This window comes from Podarcis cretensis (assembly GCF_951804945.1).
Source record: "Podarcis cretensis genome assembly, chromosome: 7".
In the NCBI taxonomy this organism is placed as follows: domain Eukaryota; kingdom Metazoa; phylum Chordata; class Lepidosauria; order Squamata; family Lacertidae; genus Podarcis; species Podarcis cretensis.
In genome coordinates this window covers 58,880,817-58,903,231 of record NC_137176.1, presented here as the reverse complement: position 1 = coordinate 58,903,231, position 22,415 = coordinate 58,880,817, and the positions used below count along the sequence as shown (strand labels likewise).

The 22,415-nt window shown below is 41.5% G+C and overlaps 1 protein-coding gene and 1 long non-coding RNA gene across 6 annotated transcripts; both read left to right on the top strand.

Moving 5' to 3' along the window:
* The first annotated feature begins 57 nt into the window (after positions 1–57).
* TCF24 (transcription factor 24) lies at positions 58–12,397 on the top strand. 5 transcript variants are annotated; one of them, XM_079983222.1, is made up of 5 exons: positions 73–200; positions 604–654; positions 3,732–3,838; positions 6,482–6,867; positions 9,222–12,397. In XM_079983222.1, exons 3-5 carry the CDS (start codon positions 3,772–3,774, stop codon positions 9,333–9,335), a joined length of 567 nt encoding a protein of 188 aa, XP_079839348.1. In that variant the 5' UTR covers positions 73–200; positions 604–654; positions 3,732–3,771; the 3' UTR covers positions 9,336–12,397. The 5 variants fall into 5 exon arrangements, with proteins under 5 accessions (XP_079839350.1, XP_079839348.1, XP_079839351.1 ...); XM_079983225.1 differs by lacking the exon at positions 3,732–3,838; XM_079983223.1 differs by lacking the exon at positions 604–654 and having other exon boundaries at positions 127–184.
* A 1,130-nt stretch (positions 12,398–13,527) lies between these two features.
* LOC307221033 lies at positions 13,528–22,324 on the top strand. Its single transcript, XR_013841294.1, has 4 exons — positions 13,528–13,640; positions 19,460–19,911; positions 20,736–21,037; positions 21,480–22,324. It is a non-coding gene; the product is annotated as an uncharacterized lncRNA (long non-coding RNA).
* Positions 22,325–22,415: the final 91 nt, after the last annotated feature.

The window sequence follows — 22,415 nt, the reverse complement described above, 5'->3', positions numbered from 1 at the left end:
GTCGAGCTCGCCAGGAAGGACAGGGCGCGATGCGAGAGGAGGAGGAGGAGCAGCAGCAGCAGGAGGCGGAGGAGCCCCTCGGAAGTCTATAAAAGAGACGCGCTTCTCCACTCCCAGCCTGGACTACATCGCTACTGGCCGGCCAGGCGCCTCTCTGCCCCGGGTGCTCACCCCAGAAGACTAAGTAAGTGCTTTCCTGGGTAACTTTCTGCTCTTTCTATCTCAATAGCGGACAATTGTGCTGTTTTGTTATATTTCCTCTGGTTCTGCATTTGCGTGCAGTCTCATTTATTGTTAGAACCTAGTCATTGGGAAATCAAGCCCGAAACGGTTTCCCCAAAAAGTGCTGCTTTAGAGATGCATCTTGGTGGTCTGTTTGCTTTCTGAACATGTTCTCTTGGAAGTTGCCTCAGTAACTTCCCTGGGAATAAAAGTTATCCTGCATGCAAATCGAGGGAAGCGGGCTCGCTCAGCGTGGCGAGCTCCGCAGGCTCAACAACAAGCAGGTAATTTTAAATTGGACTGGCTAGCTCTCCCTAGTCATCTTGCCATTATACTCAGGAGGGATTGAAAGTGATATTTGTTTCCTTGCAGGATTGTGAGCCAAGTCTATTGATTCGTGTCGGGAGTTATTCTAGGCTCAACTGAAGAAAGGTGCGAATTTGTGGGCTTTCGGAATAGGGAATATCTCGATCTCTTAGAAGTTCCTGGCTTTTCGGATGCGAAATCAGTCAGCTGCTGTTTTTTCAGTGCCGGAAAGTCAAAATGTGTAGCTGTAAGAAAGCATTTTGAGTTACAGATGTGGTGTATAAGAACGAATACTTTTCGATGTTCCAACAGTTTGAATAAAAACAGTAATATATATATATATATATATATATATATATATATATATATATATAATGGGAATGTATTACAGAACCTTTCACCCCGATCTTAAGAATAGAAGTTATTTGTGTGTATTGAGGATCAAGCCATACATCAGCCGCAAATTGACCTCAAGCCTCAAGAAAATGAGAGTGGGGAAAGGCATACTGTATTTGCATCCGGCTGCCCATTAAAGTAGTGAAAATCACACTGATGCTTGGGGAAATTGTTGTACCTAGAACGTTGAATGGGAAATTCTGCACTACTTTTTCTTCCCTTGCAGTCCTGTAAACATCTGCTCATAAGTAGCAGGAATTTAGTTCAACGGGGCATGCTCCTAAGTAAACAATGCTGCATACTAGATTTATCCTTTTAGGTTTAATTTTTGTAATAAAAACAGTTAGGCGGCAATGCTAAATTTAGTGCTTTCTTGGCTGTAAGCCTCATTCAAATAAGACTTCCAAATAATAAAATTTTGGATTGATGAATTTATTTGCTAATAAGTCCTACTGATTTTCCCCTACTCTGTGTTCAAATAAATGTTAAGAATGGGAAGGTGGCAGTAATACTGTTCATTACTCCCTAAACATCTCTTTTCATTTCTCCCAGTTAACTGATGTTACAGCCAAAGTGGTGTCTGAAGAGATCCTAAAAGCCCAATAAGGCACTACCTAGAATCCTTCTGTATCATCAAACATTTTTCAAATCCCTCAAGTGTAAAAGAGTTGTAAGTTGTTCACTTACAATGTATTTGTTGGATGCTAACTAATATAATTTGCTTGTTGGAATGCTGGACCAGAAAAGGAAATGTACACATTCTATAGCAGTTCAATGAGCACCAAATATTTACTGAGCATTCAGGCAAATTAATTTTTAAAAAAACAGCTATTGACAAAACAAATCAAAAGCAAAGGAGCTAAAAGCTGAAAGGGAAAATATTGGGGACATACTAAAACAAATGAAAGGCAATTAAAATGCATTGATTCCTTCCAAATTGGTTATAGGAATACACTTAATTTTGGAATGCCACCACTGGAAGTCTGAGGACCATCTTGACTGGTTTTCACTCTTGACTACTTCCAAGTCTATCTTTAGGATCTTGTTAAAAAGATACTGATGCAGATTTGCACTAAGGAAAATAAATGCATATAGGTTATAACTGCAGGTGACACATGATGCGCTAAATATCCCGTGTAGATTTTGATCAGTTATTTCCCTACATGTGTATAAATAATGTTTATGGGAGTTTCTGTGCCTCTTTTAGAAGTGATTTTTCTCTGTCTACTGTAAGAGGAAAACTGTCACCACAGAAACTGCAAATTAGTCTGTGCCTGTAAATTTTTCTGTGTGAACAGGAACACAGGAAACTGCCTTAAACCAAGTCAAACCATTGGTCTACATAACTCAGCATTTTCTACCCTGACAGGCAATAGCATTCCATGGTTTCAGACCACAGACATTCCCAGCCCTACCTGGAGATGTCGGGGAGTAAAGCTGGGATCCTCTGCATGGAAAGCATTTTGGCAGACACAACATTAAAATTACACACTACTAGATTTTAGACATTCCCTACAGTGTATGTTTCCTATTTCCTTTTGCATTCTGTCCCTTAGATTGTAAGCCTGATGGCAGGGGTTGTGTTGTTTTTTGATACCTTGTTCAGCTCCTTGAAAACATTAGGCACTAAATGTTAAATAATACTAATAATATCAGTAGTTTTGTTGTTTTTGATGACAGTCTGCTGCAATGACAGCATTCAGTTTAAAAAAAAACTTAACAATTGCAACAGTACAAAAATAAGAATCAGACGCATTCATCACCCTAAGCTTTTGCAAAATACTTGAATGGAACAGGGAAAGATTCTGAAACTAGGGGAAACCTTTGAGATGGGAATACGGTTCTTCCAGTGGTCCCGATCCTGTTCTCACCATAGGCATAGAATGTATGTTAGGCTCGCTCCCCCTCCATTCATTTTTCCACTTGAAGCCCCTTCCCTATGTCTCATTGATGAGTTGCTGTTAAACCCCTGCAGAAACACCCTTCCACCCCAATCACACACTATATACAATGAAGTGCAAGACTGAGCATCAAAATAAATTTTTGCCTGGGATAGCATAACAGCTTGATTCAGCCCTGTTAAGGTCTGGGTTTCCTTCTGCAAACTGGTCCCTGGGTTTGCTACTATCCCAACTAGATAGATAAAAGGTAAAGGTAAAGGTACCCCTGCCCGTACGGGCCAGTCTTGACAGACTCTGGGGTTGTGCGCCCATCTCACTTAAGAGGCCAGGGGCCAGCGCTGTCCGGAGACACTTCCGGGTCACGTGGCCAGCGTGACATCGCTGCTCTGGCGAGCCAGAGCCGCACACGGAAACGCCGTTTACCTTCCCGCTGGTAAGCGGTCCCTATTTATCTACTTGCACCCGGAGGTGCTTTCGAACTGCTAGGTTGGCAGGCGCTGGGACCGAGCAGCGGGAGCACACCCCGCCGCAGGGATTCGAACCGCCGACCTTTCGATCGGCAAGTCCTAGGCGCTGAGGCTTTAACCCACAGTGCCACCTGCGTCCCGTAACTAGATAGATAGATAGATCTAATTTATAAGACTCCTAGAAATATACTAGATTTAATAAATACATAATCTATACATGTCCAAGGAGCACAATTTCCTCAAACTCGTTGCCAATGAAATCTGTGGGACTGAAGTATACAGCTGATCTGTAGTCCCTCTGATTTCTGTAATAATTTATGCTTGCTGGTTGTGTGTACATGCAGACAACTGTATATATAATCAAAAGAACTAATCAGAAGCACAAAACTGTTCATCCTCCCCTTTGTATCTTGGCCTCTTGCATACATGTTTCAAAAAGCAACTCCTGCGGGTCCGAAGACCTTCCAGACCTTCTTCCAATGCAAAGCTTTGTGGGAGGAAATGAAAATGGGCAAAAGCTTCAGCATTTGCGCAAAAGCATTTTAGGTATGTGCTTAGAAGTCTTTGGATGTTGGCCAGTGTATATGCGAACACATATACATAGATATTCCAGGTATTTCTATGATTGTACACAATGGTCATAACTGAAAGAACCACACACCTAGTTTTGAGTACCCAAGTGGTACAGTATGCACCCAAATGGCAAGGTGCTGTTTACAAAACGGGGAAAATCCAGTGGATCTCATTCACAGATGCAAACCATTGTTATGATCATCTGCTCTTTTATCCTGACAAAAACACATTAAAAGGTCCCCGGAAGCTGTCTGCGGACAAACGCCGGCTCCCTCGGCCTATAGAGCGAGATGAGCACACAACCCCAGAGTCGTCTGCGACTGGACCTAATGGTCAGGAGTACCTTTACCTTTTTAATTTGTAAATTAGTGTAAATTGGAAATGACAAGAAACCATCAGTTTGTTTACTGAAACATACATTCAGTAAAAGCACTTTATTTTAAGGGTCCTGAATTGCAATCCTTCTCAATCAGAATTTTCAAGCAGTATTTCATGTTATATAACATCATCTGAACACTCATTTATGCAATCAGAAAAGTAACTTTATTGTTACCAATCATTTCCAAAGTGGTGATATTTCAGTTATGTTGAATAAAAACAATTTCTCTTCAAAGTCATAGGGGTCATTCAGATCAAAACCTTGCCGAATAGAATTTATTGCCATTCGTTATTTAATTACCAGAATCTTTTGTGAAACAATACAAAACAAAATACTTAGGGAGCAATCCACCCCCAGCGTCCACCAGCCCAGAGGAAATAGGGTGTGGATCTTTCTGCCAAATGTTTATATTTTAAAAGGAAAGAGGAGATTGAACTAAAGTTTAATTTCTACTGAAATATTCAAAAAGAAAGAATGAATATTTAACCTCTGGAAGAAGTGTGTTTTTTTTATTCTAAAAGGACAGCCCATTTATTACCCACGTAGCAGAGTCAGATTCTGTGTAATTTGATTTTTCACACTTAATATAATAAGATATTATTTACAGAATGCAGAATTGGGCTCTAGACATATTCACTAGAAGTTTTAGGGTGGGGTTTTTTTAAGGAGAAATCCATCTGTTGAGTAAATACAATATAAGCTGTGTGATGCTGGCCCCACCATTAGGCAGAGTGAGGAAACTGTCTCAGATTTGGGATATTATGAAAGGACAGAAAATTCTGAGTTATTTAAAATTTTTACTGTATTTTAGTTACTTACAAGGAGAGGTGCATGTGTTACCTTCTTCCTTGGGAGTTGGGTGCCAAAATAACTTGTCCAGCCTTTGTCATTACACAATTTGACTTGGGGAAGAGTACTATGTGCTGTTCAGCTCAGTCAACAAAATATCTGCCATTTCTGTGGATAACTTTATTGGGCACTCTTAATGTTTAAGGTTACAGTATGTTGGTGCAAAAGCAGAAATTAATTCATTGAGTGAGATCACTGTTCAGAGAACGCAATTCTAAGCATGTGAGTAAATTCTAAACTTGTAAGTTTGACTGGTGTTCCACCTAAACGTATATTTTTAAAGTTACCTGCTTCTGATTGCCTCCTATTTTATAGCTCTCAGATCAGCCACTGTTTTCTGAAAGTCTTTTAGAACTGCCTGAACTCTGTACATGACCACAGTTCTTGGCTATGCATAGCTCCATAAGGTTCTGCTGATCTGCAAACTCTAATACAGATGATTTGTTTAGCCTAGTTCACCCAAACCTGTGACATAGTGAGGGCGGGGGCACAGGAGCAGTTGCGGCAAAATTGTTAGGCGCACAAAATTTCAACACCCCGTGCTGCCTCAATACAGCTGAGCACTTCCGGCATTGGGCTCTGTTGAAAATGGCTTCTCCATGCAAACCAGGAATTGACCTCTCCAGACAATAGAACAACTCTTCTTATCTTTGCGGCTGCAATCACCTGGGTAATGTGAATGCCATTAGGCAGTTGAATGTGCATGCATACTCATACCCTCCAACATTTCTCTGGTGAAAATAGGGACATCCCATTCCATGATAATTTTACTATTTATATCCCGCACATCTTATTGAGTTGTCCCAGCACTCTTGGCAGCTTCCAACAAATATAAAAACATAATAAAACATGAAAAATTTAAAAAATCCCTATACTGGATTGCCTTCAGATGGCTCGGGGATTGAATAACTCTATACCCTCCAACATTTCTACAATGAAAATAGGGACATCCTAAGGAAAAGCGGGACATTCTGGAATCAAATCAGAAATTGGGATGGCTTCTCTAAATCAGGGATGTCCCTGGAAAATAGGGACACTTGGAGGGTCAGCATACACCATCTGTTTCCCTCCCACCCATACTTCTTCCACATGGCCCCAGGTGCTGCCAACCCACGCTACACCACTGCCTAAAACTGGTGGCCAACCATGCAGATTGTACTCAAGAGTTACAAAATCAGTTCTATACTGATTTAATGAACTGGCTGTTATGAGCTGTGTTCCCTGAAAACACAGTGATAAAAGAGAAAAACAAATTGTACGTCCAAAGTGTTGCAGTAATACTAAAAAAAAAAAAAATCGGGTCAGGATGTAATGATAACAACATTAAAAATACGTAACTCTGATCATCCTCTGAAGTACTTGGAAATAAGTGTTGTTGTTGGCTGCAGGTTCATCTCCACCAATGGACTATAGAAATGTACCGGAGAACTGCAAGGAGCTCACTGTGCCCTGCTCTAACTCCAGCTCTCTGCCAGCCAGTGTGTCTGGCACAGATTCTTCAGCTGGTCAACGAACTGCAATAGCTTTGGGGAGGCCAGCAGCTGCAAATGCCGCCAGAGAGCGCAGCCGAGTGCAGACTCTGCGTCATGCTTTTCTGGAGCTGCAGAGAACCCTGCCCTCTGTGCCACCCGACACCAAGCTCTCCAAGTTGGACGTGCTGCTCCTGGCCACTACCTACATTGCTCACCTTACCCGCAGCTTGCAGGATGAAGAAGAGTTGCCCGGAGAGGGCTTGGGCACGCTGAGAGGGGATGGCTATCTCCATCCAGTTAAGGTAAGCAATGCAAAACAAAGTGGTTTTCTTTGTCAAGTAAGAGCATGAAGGCTTTTGTTATTTGTTATTAAATTTGTCAGTTGCTTTATCTTGCCCAGGGCAAACCAAATCAGCTTCCAACCAAACAGACAGACAAAAAGCCCCACATGCATCCATTAAAACCAAGAGAAAATTGAAATGCATTAAAAACATCCTGCCCACATCTAAAAGGCCACAGATGGTTAAAGGCCAACGGCCTGGTTATAAAGGAAAGTTTTTGCTTGGCACCAGATGTATTTTGATGGTGCCAGGCAAGCCTCCTTGGGGGAGAGCCTTCCACAAATGAAGAGCTACCACAGAAAAGGCCCATTCTCATGTTGCCACCCTCTGGATGCTTTTTTGAGGGGCATACAAAGAAGGGCCTCAGATGATTATTGCAGGGTCCAGGTCGGTTCATATGGGAAGAGGCGATCTTTGAGGTATTGCATTTAAGACTTTTAAGTAAAAATCAGCACTTTGAATTGGGCTCAGAAACTAATTGGCAGGCAGCGCAGTCAGGCCAGGATTGGCGTTTTATGCTCAAACTGCCTTGCCCCGGTGAGCAACCTGGCTGCTGAATTCTGCACCAACTGAAGTTTCCAGACTGACTTCAGAGGCAGCCCTAGACAGAAGACCAGTGGCGTAGCGGGGGGGGGGGAGGTGCAGGGGGGGGCGGCCGCACCAGGCACAACATCTGGGGGTTAGGGTTAGGGGGCGCAAATCCACGGGTTAGGGGGCACAAATTACTTGCCTTGCCCCGGGTGCTGACAACCCACGCTACGCCACTGCAGAAGACACTGCAGTAATCTAACCTAGAGGTTATCAAAGCATAGATGACAGAAGTTAGGATATCCTTGTCCAGAGAGTGATGCAGCTGGGCCCACCAGCCAAGCTGCTACAAGGCACTCAGCACCACCAAGGCCACCTGAGCCTCAAGCAACAGAAATGGATACAGATGTCCTAAGCTGTGTGGCTGCTCCTTCAAAGGGAGTAAAATCGGGTTTCCATATTTCAAGCAGAAAGAAATGTTGTTGAGCTTTTTTTACCCAAAGTTGGCTTTTGGAGCAAAATTGCAAAAAAGCCATTTTTGAGCTATTTATATGGAAAAATGGCAAAAGCAGCACCGCCAACATGGGCTGCCATATGCCTGAATTTTCCAGGACATTTGTCCAGTTTCCACCTGGACACTGCTGCTGACAGCAGTATTCCGGATATGGGAAAATCCAGACGTATGGCAACACCTGCAGATGTAAAGGAGAAGTAGAATTCTTTGTCAAGTAGAACTGAAAGAAGTCATCTTTTTAGTTCAATGGAATCAAGAAAATGCCTCCCATTTACTTTGCATTAAAGCAGTGCTTGCTCCTCCTGGCTACTGGCTCTTTAATTAGTAATTTCCTGAACTAGTTCCCTCTTGGCTTAGTTCAGGAAACTGCTAATTTAAAAGGTTGGTAATTAGGAAAAACAGGCAAACTATTACTGTAAGCAGCCCGTCACTTATTTGTTTCCTGTACTCATTCTATTCACTAGTGGTATAAAATTGGCCCTTACTCATTAAAAAATACATATTCTAACATGCCACCCCAGTCTCCATGAGCAGCGTGAAACTCCAGAAAATGCAGGTGCACCTTAACTCAGGATCTGTGTTTCCTTTTAGACTAATGAGGCACAGCGGAGACTGTGGTATCTTTATGATATATGGTTTATTTACACATATGTACAACCTGAACCTAGGTGGAGGGTCTCACAGCATTGGCACCCCAACAGGTCCTTCCTTCCATAGCCAGAGCCTGGCTCTCAAATCGTCAGCAAGCCTCATGCCCTGCCCTCTCTCTAGTTTGCATCCCTGATAACTGTAACCCACAGGTCTTCCCCCTTTTATCCCCTGAGGGATGAAAGGCATTCAGTTTATTCACTACTGAACACAGTGGATTACTACTCTCAAGGCACAGATCTGTAAACTACAGATCCCTGCACTCAGGTGTGTGTGTTTTCAGTATACAGTCGTACCTTGGATCTCAAACGCCTTGGCTCCCGAACAAATCGGCTCCCGAACAGTCAAAACCCGGAAGTGAGTGTTCTGGTTTACAAACGTTCTTTCGGAAATCGAACGTCCGTTGGGGCTTCTGTGGCTTCCGGTGGGCTGCAGGAGCTTCCTGCAGCCTATCAGAAGCCACACTTTGGTTTTTGAACGTTTTGGAAGTCAAATAGACTTCCAGAATTGATTCTGTTCGACTTCCAAGGTACGGCTGTAGTTTCATTCATCTCTTTTGTTTCAGAAAGCATGACACCTAAGCAATACTAATCTATTGTGTACTTTTGTATACATTGTCTTCTAGAAATGGCCAATGCGATCAAGGCTATACATTGGAGCTACAGGGCAGTTTTTGAGTCACTCAGCGCAAACAGAAAACACAAATCAAGGAGAAACTTCAAAAAATTCACAAATGTAATGCTATGTTTTTATATTGAATGCTGTGTATTTATTATGCTGGATATATTTAAATTAAAACACTTATTCCAGCAAATATGACCCTCCTCCCAATTGTATCTGGCATCATGGGAAGTAGGTGGACAAGCTGAATTTTAAGATAGTCACACATTCCTTTAGGTTGCTTTCTTTATGTCCAGAAGCAGTCTATTGGTGTGAGCAGTGCATTATGGTCCTCCTGCCGCAAACAACTTCCACGATTTCTGAAATAGCAAAATGTACATGCGTTGTACACATGATACCAACTGAGATTCATGAACTCCTGGCGAATGTAACATTATTTGAGTCAACAAGCAACCCATCTCATTTGTGAAGGAAATGGCTGAATGTAACATGTGAGCTGACCCTTATAAATAATAGACAACTTGCAAGCATTAAAGCAACAAGGTTCGTGATTAACATAAGAATTATGGACTATCTCAATGAAGGGATTCATTCTGAACATATCCCTCAAGAAACACAGGTGTGCATTCTTTTGGCTGTTCACATGCATCCAAGCTTTTAAGAAGTTAAACAGAGCTTTGCTGGATTAGCGATCCATCTATTCCAATGTCCTGTTTCCAAAAATGACTGCACAGATTCTCTCACGAAGTGCACAAGCATGACATCAAAGCAACAGCCCTCCACCGTTGTTTGTGACCACACCTGGTATTCATAGGGTTCCTGAGCATGGAGGATCTATTTTGCAGTTGTGGTTAATGGCCACTGATAGATCAGCATGAGCCCGTGTGTGTGTATGTGTGTGTGTGTGTGTGTGTTTATATAAAACATCTATAGAGTTTACAGTGTAGTTTGGCTGATCTTGTAAAGAAGGAGCTTAAAAAGCAGATCTGTGTTTATATGAACTTTGGATATGGATTTCTGTGTTGCATCTTAAGTGTGTAGAATTAAGATGCTTCTGCAATAAAATATAATTTCAATAAGCTGCAAATATTAATTAACCATAAAATGCAAACTTTTTACACTATGAAGTTTCTACACTGCATAGCATTTTTTTGTTTCTTTACTATTTGACCTTACTGTTTACAATTATTTTCACTGTATAATACCTGCCATATTAGGATAATACTAAATGTGGTTGATGAAGTGGGCTCTTTTCCACAAAAACGTATGCTATAATATATCTATTTAAAGTGCCACAAGACTCTTTGTTGCTTTTCCGCAGAGGTCCAAATGACCTTTAGAAGCATCTACTATTCAAGAGCCTTTTCTCAGATGAATTTATTTGCCTCTTTTCACTGATAAAATGAATGTGTGTTAATAGTCAAGTGAGAACATTACAGTAAACAAAAACAAAACCACAATGTAAGCAGCTTTGTGTATGGAATCTAGCAATATGGGTGTTGTAATATAATTTATTATTTGTGTTTATCTCTGCTTTACGGTCTGAACTGCATTAATGTTTGAGGGAAAAGCTTACCGTACTTCTATACTGCAACATGTGTACATGTTTTATAGCTTGATATGTTCATTCCAGAAAACAGAGCTTGCATGCTCAGCTAGTTCAGCTAAAATATTTGCAGCATGTAAGCAACAGAGGTTATAAGATAAGTGCAGCTGAGGTTCACCTAGTTATCTTTTCTTATTGTATATGTTATACATGATTTTACAGAATTTTAATATTTATATTAAATACTTTAAAAACTGCTATGATTTGTCAGAATCAAAGAAATGAAACTGTTCCACAAGAAGCCAAAAATAAAATAAAATGCATTTAAGAGGAATATTTGGGAAATTTCTTTGCGGTACAGGAGTTAAGAATGTTATCATGTCTTACAATATTAGGATTTTCTTTAAAATAATAATAATGACACCTATTAGCCTTTGACTCAGCCATCGCTATGGCTTATTCCGGAACCATTCCAGCTACCATTCCCATGCTTTAACTGTGAAAAATGTGACTTGCAGACACAGTCTCTGTAGAGGAATAATTCCTCCCCATATTTAACAGTACCTTTTCTAAGCACTAGTACTTTATAAAACTGAACACCTTTGTTAGTGACATCATTCAGTTATTTCAAGCAAGAGCTGTGCGTTTTTACTCAGAATACCTGATTTCAGTGGGACTTATTCTAGTTGGTATGTGTGCATAGGACTAAGGCTTAAAATGCTTGAACCCTGGTGACTCCTCACTTCCAGCATACTTTCCCTCCACCCCCATACTAAAATCAGAAAAGGAGCCTGCCCCTGCCATTCAATCCCAGCCCCAAAGCCTCACGAGAGCTGTTTCTGTGGGCCTTCTAGGCATAATGGCACAAGCGCATCTCCTGTGCATTGTTGCTGGGTAATTCTGGCCCATTCCTCAGGTTGCACAGAAACATCTTCCATCAAAATGTATGTGCGTCTCATGATCTGGAATACACACCTCATTATTTTTTGGCATGTGGGCATATAAAAACATATACATTTATAGCTAACCAATCCATAATTTGGAACAAGTCGTGACTTTAATCTCTTTTTTTTCTTCATGTGACTCCCCCAATCTTATTTTTCTCTTCATTTGAGTCCCCCTCCCATCTGCCCCAAGCCTTTACTTTGCACAAAGACTGCTCTGTTCCATGTGGTCTCTAAGGGAGCAAATGGAGATTGACATAGAATATATTAACACAGAAAATGTTTTAACTAGAGGGTATACTATTGTAATTACAGCTTATAAACATGAACCCAAAGCGCATTGTATATAATATTTTTAATGTTTTGATTATATATGTGTATGTTTTTATTTATTTATATTTTGGGTGTGTTTCCCTTTGTCTGCTCCGTTGGCAGGGATCTGTTTTATTTAATCTTGTACAGCAGCATCTCGAATGAGGCTGCTATATAAACAATAAGCCACCCCATGGAGTGGGAGCAGCACCAGATAAAATTATGGGGGAGCACAGAATGTGCAAAGTACATGGGCGTAGCCAGGATTTTTAGGGAGGGGAGGCCTTTTGTTGGGGGGGGCAGAACCTCAGCTATGTATTTTTATTGATTTAGAGGGGCTGCCCCCTCACGACTATGTCCATGGCAAAGTATATTTTTGGGGTGGTAAGTTGAGTGTCTTACATAATGAAGCAAAATAAAAAAAAATCTTCCATTAGCACCTTAAGAGACCAACTAAGTTTGTTATTGGTACAGTATGAGCTTTCGTGTGCATGCACACTTCTTCAGATACTTGTGTATTGAGATATCTGAAGGAAAAATAACATTAATATATTAATGGCAAGAGCCCAGCAACAGGGGGAAGGCAAGTAGGGTGGGGGAGACCTGGGAGAGCTCCTTATGGGGGGCACTTGCCCACCTTTGGTGCACCCCATATTAGAGCACATACTTTTCCCTGACGTGGAATTGTGGTACCAGTCTTGTAGCCCCTTAAAGTCTTAACACGTTTATTAATACAAGGTATTCCATTAAAGGTTATGCCGTTATAAATGTGTCAGACCCTCCAAGTGTCCCTGTTTTCCCGGGACAGTCCTGGATTTTCCCAGACAATCCCGTCGCGGTTTCTGATTGTCCCGCTTTTCCTTAGGATGTCCCTATTTTCATTGCAAAAATGTTGGAGGGTATGGAGTTATCCAGCCCCAAGCCATCTGAAGGCAAGTTAAGTTTTTTAAATGTTTAAAGTTTTATTCTATTTTTATACGTTGGAAGCCGCCTAGAGTGACTGGGGCAATCCAGTCAGATGGGTAGGGTATAACAGTAAAATTATTATTATGGAATAGGATGTCCCTATTTTCATCGGAGAAATGTTGAACGGCATGACATTAGCCTTAAAGGTGCCACAAGACTTTTTTTAAAAAAACCTCTTGTCTTTACGGCCACAACTTTGGAAATCAGAGGAAAGCTATAGCTGATCTCTTCTTCCACCGCGAGAGGGTGCGAGATTCAAAACCCCAAATCTCTGGCGTGCAATCAGCAAGGATTCCCCACCCCCACCCCCGCCTCCGGGAAAAAAAACCTTTTTCGTACGTCTCTGGCAAAAAAAAAAAAAAAGGCATTTGCCCTGTTGCCTTTGGGGTTAGCCAAGGTGATGAAATGTTGGACTCTAACTCCCGTCAGCCTCAGCAAGCCAGGCCCAACTGTCAAGGGGTTGATGGGAAGTGTAGTTCAGCAATGAAACCAACTTGTCGGCCCCCTCGCCCGGAAAAGAACGAGCGCAAAAGGCGCGTGGCTGGGTCGGGGGAGGGCTGGTCACGTGCTCCATGGACTTATAATTCCGGTTCCGGCCACCCTCGCGCTCCTTTCTTATGGAGGTCTGCGGGGTTTCGCGTGGTCTGCAGAACAGGTAAGCTGTTTGAGGGCGAGAGGGGAGGGGAGGCGGCGGTTTGGGCTGCCTGGACGAAAGGGGGGGGGCGGCGGCGGCTTGGGGTGCTCTCGCCGACTAGCCTGGCTGCGTTTCCTCCCTCTTCCTCAGCTAGGCCAGGACTCGTGGCGGGTAGAGCGCGCGGGGAGCTTCCCGCCTTCAGCTGGAGGCCGAGGCGGCGGCGGGCGGGGGAAGCGTTGTGGGTCTGGATGCCTTTTTTCGAGGATCCCGCGCGGCTCCCGCGCCAGATAACTAGTCGGGGCTGGGCACCTTTGCCCACTTCTGGAATGCAATTTATAGCTGTCTGGCAGAACTAGAGAATGAGTGGTTGTTTTGGGAAGCCTTGTTAGGCACTCTCTTCTTTAGAGCCTCCAGCCCCCCGACCTAACCTGTGGAAGGAGATGGAGATGAAGGTAAAGTGTCTATTCCATTAGCAGATGGACCCTACTGCATTAATCTAAAAGCAGTTTTTGTCATAACGTGCTATTGCCATGTTATCTATATTCCTCGTGTAGTAACTTGAAAAATAGAGGATTAATACACGTCATGCCAGAGCTTGCCCAAATATGTTGTTGTTGTGACACAGTGTGTAGGTGTTTCACAGCTCCCCCTGGGGTTGGAAAGGGAGCGGGCAGCCCTCTGAGTAACTGCTGCCAGGCTGCACAGGAGCTTCCCCACCCTGCCTACCTGCGCGCCTTCCTCTCCTCCCTGGTCGAGGCTGCTTGTCAGGTGCCCGGATCTGATGATCCATGCTTTGGATAAACCATTGGCGTCTCATTCGCTTGTCCCGCCCCACCATGTGCTGCCTGCCTGGCTGGGTGCTAGCCATCCCCTCTTCTCTTGCAGCCCTCCTGCCTCTGGGCCAGTGCAGCGCCAGGCCAGCATGAGGCCCTGGCCCAGGATGGAAGAAGTCTCCTAAGTGCCCTGCAGTAGCCAAGACTAGTTGCCACCCACCCTCACTGGCCCCTGGATCCCACCACTTTGGCCTCACACTTGTTGCAGAGACCACCACCACCTGCTCTGAGGGAATTTAAGTGCCGATGCTGCTATTTTCATGTTTAATTACTTAAATTGCAGTTGAATTACTCCCTAAAATGGATAGGTTTCTAATTAAGAAACGTTGGTGAAGATGGCATTTACAATGAACAGAATATAGCAGTTGTAGAGGAAACTATACAAGAGTCAACTGTTGAACAGTCTGTTTTAGTATATAAGAAGTGTAAAGGAAAAAATTCCAAGCCTCATTTATACAGTAAAGATTACAGTATATGAAACGGGGGTTCATTTTCTGGTAATGAAAACAATCCTTTTCCCCAGTGTCGTTTGTAGGGATATACTTACAAATGGAAGTATGGTACCAAACAAGTTGAAGTCATTTTACCTCAAAACACAGTCATTTGTCAGAAAAAGCAGTAGAATACTTTATTGAGATTTCAAAACCTATAAAGAAGCCATCTGCATCACTCATAAGGAGAATGCAGACGTTAGAGAAAGCTCAAAAGGCAAGTTACTTGGTAGCTCAAATGATTACCAAAAACAAGGAACCACACACTATTGCAGAAACCACCATAAAGGAATCTTGCTGTGCTATTGTTTGAACAATTTTTGGGCCAGAATTTGAAAAAGAAGTTAATAAAATCCATTTGGCAGATAACATGATTGGAAGATGTATTCAAGACATACCTGATAACATTAAGCTGCAAATGAAGGATATTTTTCAAAACAATAATATGATCTTTACATCGCAATTAGACAAATCAACAGATGTCAGTAGCACAATTATTTATTTTTATACGTTTCATCCATACTGACAGAATTATTGAGCAATTCTTCTGCTGCCTAGAACTTCCAATAAGAACTAGAGGTGAATATATATTTAAAACTTTAGATTGCTTCATGGAGGAAAGTAATTTGCAGTGGTTAAATTGTGTAGGAATATGTACAGATGGCGCACTCTCAATGGTTGGTTCAACAAAGGGTTTTATAGCTTTAGCAAAGAAAGAATAAAAATATAATTATTGTTGCTTTTTACATCATGAAGCACTAGTTGCATACTACTGGAAATGAATTAAGAAAAGTTATGGACAAAGTGGTTCAAATGGTCATTTACATTAAAAGTAGACATCTTGAATCAAGATTATTTGCTCATATTTGTGAAGAAATGGGGGCAAGTTTTCAAAAGCTACTACACACAGACATTTGTTGGCTGTCAGGAGGTCAAGTGCTTTGTCTTGTATACGAATTGAGGGAAATGATGCTTAAACTTTTTGAGGAAAATCAGCAAAAGGAATTCTGTGATCTCATTCAAAACAAACTTTGGTGTGCAAAATTGGCATATCTTGCTGACATATTTGAACATTTGAATAAAATCAATACCAGTATGCAAGAAAAAGGAGAAAATATATTAACAATGGTAGATACAATATATTAACAGTGGTAGACAAAATAGCAATTTGGAAAAGGAAAGGGAAAGAAGGAAATTTTGAAATGTTTCCCAAAACTTCTGAGTGCAAGCTAAAATGTGATATCAGCTCACTAATTGCTGACCATTTAACATTGCTCAGAGAGAAAGTTCACCATTACTTCCCAAGTGTTGAAATCCACGACTATGATTAGATCAGAATTCCATTTCTTTAAACTGCAAGGAGAAACTTTTCACTTATTGAAGAATTAGCTAAAATCATTGAAATCTGTTAATGATGTATGAGAAGGTGACTTGCACAGTTTTTGCATTCATGTTTCAAAAATTCATCCAAATAGGTAAAAAAGTGTTAAATATTCTTCTGTAATTTTTTACTATGTACATTTGTAAAGTATCCTTTTCAACAATGACAAACTTTAAGACACTGAAACGTGGAATTTTAAAAATGTATGATGATGAAATGTGAGTGTCTATCTAATATTCCACCAAATATTCAAAACTATGTTCATCCTACTAATCTCATTAAAATGGTAAGTAGTTACTGGTTTTATTCAGTTTTTAAAATTTTTTCACATATTTACATGTTGTTACACATAAATGACAACAATCTTGGAAATGTATGTTGTTATCTTACAAATCATATATTTTTAAAAATACAAATGAAACGTTTTCATGAGATGTTGTGTCCCCACAACAATTTATGTATGTATCCGAATCTCTTAGAAGGGGTTAGTTTAACCTCTGGTTTGCTAGTAAAACTGAATTACTATGTCGTGCTATGATGCATGTCTAAAAATTGTGCCACCAACATGAAAAGTTTGGAAAACTCTGCATTATACACAAATGCACAAGTAGTGTGTGTTCATGCAGCTGATATCTATATATATTTGAAAGTGGAGGTACATTAACTATGGCATTGTGAGGCCCTCTTTTCCTTTGTATAATTTTTCTGGAATTGACCTATATTTTAATTAGTTGGTCTGTTGAAAATACAATGGGGAAAATGTTCTTCAAGTATTGATTATTTTGAGTTATTTCCAGGCTGCCAAATTGTTTGAATGATGATGAATTAGACAGCTGAAGATCATTACTAGAGCTGATGTCTTCATAAATCAGTAGCATCAGCTGAATGTCCAAGCTATAATGATAAATTGCCTCTTTGTCAGTGGGGAAATTGGTTAGAGAGTTGTCTTATGGCCCTGACCCATGACCTCTTCACTGTGTAGCAATCTATTTTTGGCTTGATGGTACTAGAAAATACCATATACTCAGTTTTCAGATTGAACTAAGCCTGTAGGGAATATGTTGTGCTTGTTCACATAGCTGGAGTCCCAAAGCAAAGTTCACTTTAATCCTGAAATTTTAGTTCATTTTTATACTTGCCAGGTAACATAAACAACAAAACAAAACTCTTTGGAAACATGGTGTTTCTATAAAATCTTTTAACTTTGCAAGGAGACACCACCCCATAATGATTTTTGGAACTGGGATCTAATGGCCTTCGCAGTTCCTCTCACCATATTCTAACAATGGAACCTACTGTTATGTTTACGCCCCGTAGCTTCAGAATAATTTGTCTGGGATTCCATTGAAACAACCAACAAGGTATAACAACATGAACCCTTAAGAATACTGCATATATGAGCTTTCTTTGTAATGAAAGCACACAAAACTGAGAAAATATATTAACAATTTAAAGCAACTTACTTTAGCATCTACTGATTGGGTGAACTGAGGCATAGCTACCCTTTCCTAGAGCAACTCAATTCCAAGCTTAAGAAATGAGTACCGGTAACTTTCAGGGGACCAGCAAACCAACATTTGGTACAGGTAGATTCCTATATTAGTACCATCTGCTCTTCTCTGCTCTTTAATTAATGAGAGGAAATGGATAGATGAATTGCCTTGCAGTTTGTGTTCATGAATGGCAGTAGCCACATCACAGCCAATGTATGTTTGAAAGGTTGAGTAGACTTTGGCAAAATGCTTTGTATGGGAAGTAGCAATATGCTTTGAAGGCAACAGCTGTTGAGGATAACAGACATATTGGCTTGGATCCAGATTTTGCTTCTGCCATTGGGAGTATCCACCTAGTGGAGTTTCCATTAATAGGATGTGGTGGAGACAGACAACCTTTGCTAATCCCCGTTACTCCTTCTAAAAATCTACTTTGGAAGATTGGGGGACCCTCCAAAACAGTCTGGGAGGGAGAGAAGTTTGTGGAAAGGAGTAGGGAAATGTGCAAAAGTTGTTCCTGCCTGCCAGTGTGATTCCTGTACTGGATCAAAAGCATTCCATGGATGAAAGGAGCATAGCTGTCAACCTTCACTTTTTTTGCAGGAAATTCCCGCTGCAGTTTCCCGCTGCTATCCTGGATTGTTAGATATCCCGTAAATTTCCCGGATTTCAAAGGAAGCAGCTCCTCTCTCTCCCTGCTGGCCAGGGAGGCTCCTCAGCTGCGTTGCTCGGCTGTGTTGCTCACCAATAAGGAGTCTGAGAATGACTGGGGGGCGGAGCTTGCATGCCTTGTGCCGATAAAATCGGCTGCATTGCCTGGGGACTCGCCTTTGCTTCAGCGCTTCCCAGTAGTGTGGTTTCCTTGCTGCTGTATCCCTTTGCTGGGTCGCTGCGCTGTGGGAACCACCGCTTGAGGCTTCGTTTGGCTGCTGGCTGGGTTTTCTGCCTTTGGGCCTTTGGCTTGGAGGGGCTCGGAACGTACCTGTGCTCAAAATCGGATGGATACATCGACGGCGCACTCACTCTTGCTGGGGATAAGGTCTGTCTGGAGCGGGGGCACATGGGGAAAAGAGAAGGAGCAGCTGGTTGAGTACAATGGCGGGTGGCGATCTCATGGGAGGGGGGCTTTTGGATTTGTTTTGGAGGCACCTTCGATTGACTGCTGTGGGGAAAAGGAAAGGAGCTGGTTGACTAAAATGGCGGGCGGGCAATCTCATGGCGAGGGGTGGAGGCAGTCACTGCCGGGTGGGTGGGTGGCTAGTTAATGCAAGCTGAGGGGGGGGGGGGTTTGAACGCTGGATGCCATTTTGTTGCACGTGCTGCTGCAAAGCCAGGCCAGGGAGCCATCTTAAGTTGAGGCTGCATAGGCCTTGTGGTGCATGTGATTCAGATTCTATTCAGTTGAACCTCTGGTTACAAAGCAATGCCCCCCCTAGTGAGTCGTCTTTTGTTCACTTCTTTTTATTTGGAGGCAGTGCACACCTATGTTTCTGGAACTGCAAACCTTTCCAGTCATGTGTTACTCCAGTCAAATTCCACGTATGAATGTGGAGGAGGTAGGATTGCTACAGGAGAGCAATCACTTTGCAAATTGCATGTGTAGCTACTCTGATGTGTTGCTTTTCTTCTTTTTCAAACAAAGAAAGATGGATGGAGGTGGAGGAGAAGACATTCCTTCGAAAAAAGCAAAGAGGCTGTGCAAGTATCGTGAGAAATGGGAAAAGGAATTTAGCTTCTTGAAGAAGAGCAGACTGGGGCATGGTCATGCATTCTGCACAATTTGCAGTTGCAGTTTTAGTGTCTCCCATGGGGGAAGGACCGATGTCACTCAGCATAAAAAATCGGCCAAGCACAAGCGCGGGCTAGAGGCACAGAAACATGCCCCGACGATGTCCACATTTGTGACTAGGAATACCACAGAGGCTGACCAGGTCAGAAATGCAGAGGTTAAAATGGCCATGCTGTGTGCCAAACACAACATTTCTTTCACCTTCTGCGACGACTTCAAAAAGTGTGTAGCTGACATGTTCCCGGACTCTGCCATTGCACGAAAATATTCTGCGGGGAAAACCAAAACTACGCAAATCATAAAAGGTAAGTTGATTCAAATTATGAAAACAGTGGTGCCTCGGGTTAAGAACTGAGGTACCACTGTAATATTGTTGGCTTAGGAGTCCTAAGAGGGCGAAGTCTGGATCTTGGGTGCACCTTACAGCAGTTTTACCTACAAAAAGACTTGCTCTCCACTTCATACTGCTGCCTTAGGCTGTAGCATCTCATGCAAATTCAAGATCTCAAGTGTGAGTGATAAATTTGTGGGGTAAGTTTAGTCATGTGTTCTGTTATCAGACAACAGTTGATTCAAGGTGCAGTGGTACCTCAGGTTACATATGCTTCAGGTTACAGACTCCGCTAACCCAGAAATAGTGCTTCAGGTTAATAACTTTGCTTCAGGATGAGAACAGAAATCGGGCTCCGGTGGCGTGGCGGCAGCAGGAGGCCCCATTAGCTAAAATGGTGCTTCAGGTTAAGAACACTTTCAGGTTAAGTATGGAGCTCTGGAACGAATTAAGTACTTAGCCTGAGGTACCACGGTACACCTAAAAAGTTATCCCTGTTAACCTCAATAGCCTCAAATCCCTACAGATTGGGACAGAGCTAGTACTAGTTTCTAACTTTTGTGTGCTTGCATGCAGCTATGGAAATTTGGAAAAACAAATACAGGGTCAAGGTTGTAAACAGTCCATAAGCTCTTTGCATCTGTGCTGATTGTGACCTAAAATATTTCTAAAACACCCAACCATGATTATGCATTTGGTATAAAGTACCATTTCCATGGGCAAGAATCCCCCCCCATGCTTCACAAATTCAAGGATCTGTGAAAATTACTTTTCAATGATAAAATTATTCTTTTGCAGGGGACGACTAGCGTGATGACTTGTTGCGTAACCTCCAGGTTCCGGAATCTTTGGGTTACGGCTGCAGCAAACCCAGAAGCGGTCCTCCAGTTACGGAATTTTTGGGATACGGCCGGGCCTTTGGAACGGATCCCGTTTGTATATATTTGAGATAAAAGACAACTTTTGTACAAGCCAAACAATTAGTTACATAGTTGACATTTTTAAAATAGTATTTTCAGCTGGTTATCTATAAATGTCTTATTATTCTGTTAGTTTAGGTCTGTCAAGATGCCCTGTTGACCCCTAAAGTATGGATAATGGTAAGTGTTACTCTTTAAAATTTTAACTAAGTGCTTTAGTAAAACTAGTTTTTAATAGACCCATAGTTTGAGTTTAAATTTACTTGTACAATATTCCTTTTCAGTAAACATTGTTGGGAGGTTGACGACCCTTCATACAACCTCAGATTGTTATGTATATGACTTTTCTTGTTCCCTGCTTTTGAAAAAAAAACTGGAGGGTTCATTCTGCAAGCAATTACAAAGCCATGGAAATAGTTTAATTTAGGAAGTCATGTTTTCCATTGTATAGATATTAAAAATTGCATTGCTGGCACAGTGATGATTTCCTTTTGCCGTTTACCCATCTGAATTTATACTGATGTGTATTTCCTAATTCTGAGATGCCAGTAAAGCTTTAAATGGCCCAAGTAACATAATTACTTAGAACATTATAAAGTTATGTTAATTGTTTTTATTGCAGTGGATGTTTTGATTGTGTGCCTTCCTGAATTCGGATGTATTCAGAAATGAGACCAGATTGTCAAATCGTTTTCAACCATGAAAGTGCTGCTTGCAAGTTTGAGGTAGTCGTTCACTAAACCTGTAATCCATGTATAAGAAACCAAACTTGAGTGTTTTGCAAATGTTATATGAAAAAGAAATTTTATTTTATTGTAATAAGAAATTTTTGAGATAAAGCTAAGAAGATTAAATTATGAAAGGGAGCCATTCTGTCTGAATACTGAAGGCATAAGAGCAGCTCTTCTGGATCAGGCCAAAGGCCCATCAAATTCAGCATTCTTTTCCTGCTAGATGCAGTTGACAGTAATGCTTGAAATTCAGTATCTTTTGAAATTTAGAAAACTGATGTTCATTCAGTCCTTAAACCACAAATATTTTATATTTGATGTTCTAAGGTATGCCTTATATGCAACCATCCTTCCCCCCCTAATTGAGAACAAAGTGTTAGGGCTCATCCATGCTGCTGCTTGTTCCTTGACTACAAAGCATGGACCCAAGAGATTTTCCATTTGCCCCACCACTTTCCCCAGAAAACCTGATTGACGTTTCCTCCGATTCAGTGGTATAGAGTGGAAAACAATGTGACAAGTGGAAGTGTGAACAAGTGTACACCCATGGGACATACCCAAAGAAAGTAACCATAACATTGTTATTCAGGATATTGAAAACCCTTTCATTGTTTTAATATGTTCTTAATGTTGTTTTTAATGCCATAACCTGCCCTGGGGCCTTACAGTGAAGAGTGGGTAATAAATAGAAAAATTATAAATAATAGTAATAATAATATATTTAAGAGACAGTTTTCCCACATAGTCTATATAGCAATAGTGAGTTGAACTACACTCCATTTAAGACATTCATAGTAAAAGCTGCTCTTATTCTTTCACGAAACTTG